The 6155-nt window shown below is 47.3% G+C and overlaps 1 protein-coding gene across 1 annotated transcript; it reads right to left on the bottom strand.

Moving 5' to 3' along the window:
• Positions 1–3659: 3659 nt before the first annotated feature.
• Positions 3660–5164, bottom strand: UBL5 (ubiquitin-like 5). Its single transcript, XM_006875073.1, has 4 exons — positions 5109–5164; positions 4882–4965; positions 4699–4736; positions 3660–3703 (listed from the first exon to the last, which is right to left on the bottom strand). The coding sequence occupies exons 1-4, from the start codon at positions 5162–5164 to the stop codon at positions 3660–3662; spliced, it is 222 nt and encodes a 73-aa protein (XP_006875135.1).
• Between the last annotated feature and the right edge of the window lie 991 nt (positions 5165–6155).

Here is a 6155-nt window from a genome sequence, read left to right as displayed (position 1 = left end):
GTAATGAAACAAGGTGTATGATTTGTTGAATGTAAAACTGATGATCTGCCCTGTAAACTTTCACTCAATCCACAATAAAAACTTTTTTTTAAAAAAAAAACTAAAAACCAGCTGTAATAGTACATTGACAGGGAACCGCCAGAGGGTCAAGCTGGATTCAGACAAGGACGTGGAATGAAGGATATCATTGCTGACATCATATGGATCTTGGCTGAAAGCAAAGAATACCAGAAACATGTTTACCTATGTTTTATTGGCTATGCAAAGGCTTCCGATTGTGTGGCTGACAAGCCATGGACAACATTGCGGAAAATAAGTATTCTGGAACACTTAATTGTGCTATGAGGAACCTGTACATAGTTGTTCGAATAGAACAAGGAACACTGAATGGTTTAAATTTAGGAAAGGTGTGTGGCAGGGTTGTATTCTTTCACCATGCTAGTCTATCTGTATGCTGAGCAAATAATTCTAGAAGCTCGATTATGTGAAGAAAAACAGCATCAGGGTTGGAGGAAGATTGATGAACAACCTGTAATATGCAGGTGACACAATCTTCCTTTCTGAAACTGAAGAGGACTCAAAATACTTACTGATAAAGATCAGAGACCACAGACTTCAGTATGGATTGAACCTCAATTTAAAGTGAACAAAAATCTTCACCACTGGACCAATAAATAACGTCAAGATAAATTGAGAAAAGATTGAAGCTATCAAAAACTTCATTTTGCTCAGATCAACCATCAATACTCATGGAAACAGCAGTCAAGAAATCAAACAACACACAGCATTAGGAAAATCTGGTGCACAAGACCTCTTTGTAGTGTTCAAGAGCACAGATGTCATTTTGAAGTCTAAGGTTTGCCTGACCCGAGCCATAGTATTTTCAAGAACCTCATATGCTTGTTGAAGTTGGACAATGAATAAAGAAGACCGTAAAAGAATTGATCCATTTGAGTTATAGTGTTGGATGAGAATACTGAAAGTACCATGAACTGCCAAAAAATCAAACAAATCTGTGTTGGAAGAAGTACAGCCAGAATGCTCCTTAGAAACCAAGATGGCCAGACTTTGTCCTCGTACTTTGCAGATTGTCAGGAGGGAACAGTCCCTGGAGAAGGACATCGTGCTTGGTAAAGAAGTGACAGGGCAGTGAAAAAGAGGGAGACCTCCACTGAGATGGACTGGCACAGTGGCAGCAGCGATGGCATAGCACGATGGTGAGGTTTACATAGGACCAGGCAGTGTTTCCTTCTGTTGTGCATAAGGTCGCTATGAGCAGGTACTGACTCGATGGTACCTAACACCAATAACCCGTTACCTATATATGGACATGCATGTACTGCCATGCACCTTCCCACACCTATAAAGCATACACATCTACCTATGTAACCACTCACAGTATTTTGACTGTTATTACTGTTTTTGCGGAATAAAATATGTTATAGTGTTTACCCAGAGTGTCCTTAAATTTTGCTTACTTCTTAGTGTCTCCATTTACTACCTTGGTCATGTGCCGATTTACCCATATTGTGAAGTCCCTTTCTCTTCACTAGAATTACTAATCACAAGGTCAATGGTTCAAGCCCACCATTGCTCCTTGGAAGTCCTACACAGTGTCACTATGAGTTGGAACCGACTCAAAGACATTAAATACAACTATCTAGTAAGTTGGATAACGACCAAGGAAGACCACAAAAGGATCGATGTATTTGAAATCTGGTGTTGACGAACAATATTTAAAAGTATCATGGACTGCCAGAAAAGCAAACCAATCTGTCTTGGAATTAGTATAAGAAGTGAGGATGTGTCAGACAGCGTGCTGTTTAATTATAGTAGCTCACTGAGACATAGCTACCATCATGGTGACCTTCTTAGGAGAGAAAACAGGATTCGAGGTTGACTTCTGCACAATGGTGAATTACTCTCTACAACTCCTCTCTTTTCAACTTCCACCAGACATTTCTGCCCTGCTGGATCTGGGTAAGAGATGGAAGAAGATGCTGACAGAATTATCTGATTCAGTTGAGTGGTTAGAGGTAACTGTGATTCTAAAAACCTGGAACTCACTAACATGTATAAAACGAGCCATCTCAGAATCATGAGTGAGGGCTCTCCTACTATGCAGGAGTCAGGAGTAGAGCCTGTCCTCTGGACTCTTGAGATCCCTGCGCACTGAACCTCCTTGACCCAGTGACATAAAGCTGCACCACCAAGAGTGGCAGAGGGACAGCAGGTCAAGACAGAGCGGTGGGCATCCGATTCCACGGAGCCAACCAATAAAGCTGAGTGACTTTGCTAAGAGGCTTGCCTCCAGGTACTTAATTGGGGGAGTTAGGTTTGCTGACCTATCTATGCCTTCAGACTGAGGTTTACAGTGTAATGGTGTGCTCTGCGGACATTTATCAGTAACCCGAGAAGAGCTTTGTAATAGTGGTGGGGCAGAGAGGCCTGCCTGTGGGCAGTGAGAGGCTGCCCTGACCGGAAGAACTCTGCCCTGAATATTTTGACTCAAAATCATATCCTGTTAACTTCCTTAATAAAACACGTAACTCTGAGTATGGTGTCTGAGTTCTGTGTGACCACTGCAAGCAATTCTTACACCCAGCTGAGGAGAAAGTGCTGTGGGCGTGATGAGTGTGTTTGCTGTTGGCGTGTTCATTTTGTTTTTTTTTTTTTACAACTTCCCCTGAGTGCCGCTACTAACAACCAGTCAGAATTCATACCCAGTTGGTCTCACTCCTAAAACTGGCCACATGACCTCCCTGTATTCAAGAACTGATGCTTAAGCATACTTTATCTCATCTATATGTCACAACACACAAATGAGGCAAACACTAGTAAGTAGTTCTAGTTTTTGCATAAATAAATAGAGACCTGGGGAAGTTCATTTGCCCAGGGTCCCTCAGCTGTTGGTGAGAGCTGGGGTTTCACAAGGTTGTGTCTGAATCCACAGCCTGTATTTCTAACCTCTACATCGACTGTCCCCACCCAGAGGCCCCCTCCTGGTCTACTGTTAAGTGTCACCAAGTCTCTTCCAACTCAGCAACCCTGTACAGAGCTTCTGAGTCTATAAATCTTTGTGGGAGCAGAAAGCTTCTTTTTCCTGTGAAGTGGCTGGTGGACTCGAACTGCTGATCCTATGGTTTTCAGTCCAGTGTTCATCCCACAGGGCCACCATGCCCCCTCCTGGTCTACTGTTGTTAAATGCTGCCAAGTTGGTTCTAACTCATAATGACCCTGTATAGGGTTTTCAACGATCTGCTGGTGGGTTTGAACCACCAATCTTGCGGTTAGCAGTTTGGGCTTATCCTACAGCACCACACCTGGTCTATTAGGCTGACAATAATCCCAAACTTAGGCCCTTCCAGACCCAGGGCAGCTCCAGAGCTTTGGTCTCCTCCTCAGGTCCTCAGTCTGCCGGCTTCCTCTTCCCACGCTGACCCAGTTAACAATTCTCACTGAGCAAATGGACACTGAGGGGACAGTGATGAACGGACAGGCACCAACCCTCCCCCTCATCAGAGAACTCTCACATGAAGATGAGAACACCAGAGCAGCATCTTAGTTTTTATTAATGTGACTTTTTAAAAACAAGCGTCCATAGGCGTGCAGGGAGGAGGGAGAGAAGGGGAGGGCAGAAGAGCTGAAGGGCTTCCGCCTTACTGGTAATAAAGCTCCAAGTTCATCCCATCGTGGATTTCATCTGAAGTGAAGATGTTAAGGAATCCTCCCGTGGCTGTCACCCCCACCCTTTTCATCCACTCACAGCTGGGTCAGGAGGGAGGCTCAGCTCTGGGCCATGGAAGTCATCTTGAGCTAGCCCATTTTGAAGAATCCAATATAGAAAAATAGTTCTTGCTTCCAGTCCTTCCCACACCATGCCTGACCTCCTAGCCAACACTAAGGAGGAGCAAGAATGTTTACTATACCCAGTGCACAGTAAGAAATATTTTGATCTTTACCGTTAAAAAGTCTTCTATCCTCCACTGCTAGTCAGTTGATTCCAACTCATAGAGACCCTACACGGCACAGAGCAGAACTGCTCCTTCGGGTTCTGCGATCTTTAAGGGAACGGAGTGGATTGGAGTGGTGGTGGTAGCTGTGTGCCAGCGAATCAGTTTCCACTCCCAGCAGCCCTGTATAGGGTCGCCCAGGCTGTCAACCTTTATGGGAACAGAAAGCCTCATCTTTCTCCCTCAGAGCAACTAGTAGATTCCAACTGTTGGCCTTGCGGTTAGCAACCCAGCATGGAATCCATTACACTACCAGGGGTCCTTTGAAGGGAACAGACCACCTCATTTTTCTCCCTCCGAGTGGCTGGTGGATTTGAACTGGTGGCCTTGTGGTTAGCAGCCCAATTAGCTCACAGTGCCACCAGGGCACTTTAAAATCCTCTAACATCTGTCAAAATATTTCACCAGCCAACAGCTCCCATCCCTCAACAAAATAGTTACATGGGTCCTTCTAAGTGCTTATCATGTGCCACAAAGTAAACACCTTTCTGCATAAGCCCTTTACATTTCGGTACTGATTGGACCGCAAGGTTGGCTTGAACCATAAGGCCGGCGGTTCCAACCCACCAGCCACTCCCTGGAAAACCCATACAGGGTCGCTATGAGTCAGAACTTAACAACAATGAATAACAAGAAGCCGAGCCAGGTATGCAGAGCCATCCTCAAGAAATCATACAAAGGATACAGTCACCCAGACACACGTGGTCCTTAAAAATGGTGTACCTACGGGATAAAGACTTTTCAGAGAGGGGTCCAATAGGCGCTTCACCCTGAGATAGGCTGAGGAAGCCCTGCCTAAGCAAAGGACTACCTTCAGCACTCCCCCAACCCAAACCTGGCCCCTCAATTCTACAACCATAGCACTCACCACTTCTTAAGGACGATCTTGTTCCAACGGGTGCCAGTTTGGGCTGCAATCAGCTTCTTCAGGTCCCCGATGGTGTCATCAGTGCTGGGCGCAGAGGAGTTACGGAAAATGCAAAAGGGTGGAAGGGCCAGGAAGAGGGGGCATGCTAACGTTCTGCCAGGACGCGATCCTCCCCCGCCCCTGACCCCGACTGAATGAATGCCTGCCTCTCCGTTGCTAAAGGATACTTGCATTTGACGCGGACCTTCTTCCCCAGACGATCGTTGCAAACCACCTCAATCATCCTAGGATAGGAGGCGCCGGGGTCAGGCCTCTGAAACCCCAGACGTCACGTCTCTCAGGTCCCCCAGCACTCCATCATCATCACTAGGTCCTCCTCTCACCCCTTCCCAAGGCCTGAACCTGGGCCCTAAATCCCGCAATCCCGCTCAGCCCTGCCGTGTTGCCGGAACGTCGGGCCCCAGCCACGCCTCTCGCAGGCATCTAGAGGGCTGAGACCCGTCGGCTCTCCACGGCCCTGATCCCCTCCACTCGGTCAGCTCACCTCGAATCTCCTCCAAGCTACCGAAGACGCCACAACCTCCAATCCTGAACGCTGAACCGGGCCGCAGAGATCGCTCCGAACCGGAAGCGGAAGTGCGCATCCGGAGACACCACCCCTTACCTCGCTGCGATGGGCGGGGCTCTTTTCAGCCCCGGGCGGGGGTGTTGGCTCGGAGGACGCTGAAGTCCTCGCGCGGGCGGAGTAGGGGATCCGGGGCTACATCAGGCTAGGAAAGGGGCGTGGAAGGAGTTGATGCGGCGCCTTCGCTGCGGCGGATCCTGTTATGGGTCTTGGAGTGAGCACGTTGTTTTGTTAGGGACGGCGCAGAGTAGGAGACTCAGTCCGGGATCTCAGGAGAGCAAGTTTATTGCCGGCGGACAGTGTCAGCTATTGCTTAAACCACTCTGACCCCTAGTGCTTGAAAAAGTGAGCGTATATAAGCAGGTGTTGTTAGCTATAGGGTGAAAACTTTTCAATTAAATGTTCTTCCTGTTATTCAATTTTGCAAGATTTGTTTCAGCTTTGCGGGGTTTCCTGTTACAGGCACAGAGTAGCCAGGATGTTTTCTGTCTAAGGGGGTGAGGGGCAAGGCAGGAAGGCCCCAGCTTGGCTACAGTTTTGTATTCATATAGAAATAGCGGGTCACACAAGGTGTTGGTGATAGTTAGCCCTAGATGGAGGGATTGGAGAGTCTCCATTTCACCTTTGGTACTTTTTAGTGTTTCCCTAG

This window comes from Chrysochloris asiatica, unplaced genomic scaffold (genome assembly GCF_000296735.1).
Source record: "Chrysochloris asiatica unplaced genomic scaffold, ChrAsi1.0 scaffold00312, whole genome shotgun sequence".
In the NCBI taxonomy this organism is placed as follows: domain Eukaryota; kingdom Metazoa; phylum Chordata; class Mammalia; order Afrosoricida; family Chrysochloridae; genus Chrysochloris; species Chrysochloris asiatica.
Note: the sequence above shows the minus strand (reverse complement) of the source record. Positions and strands in the feature narration are given on the sequence as shown.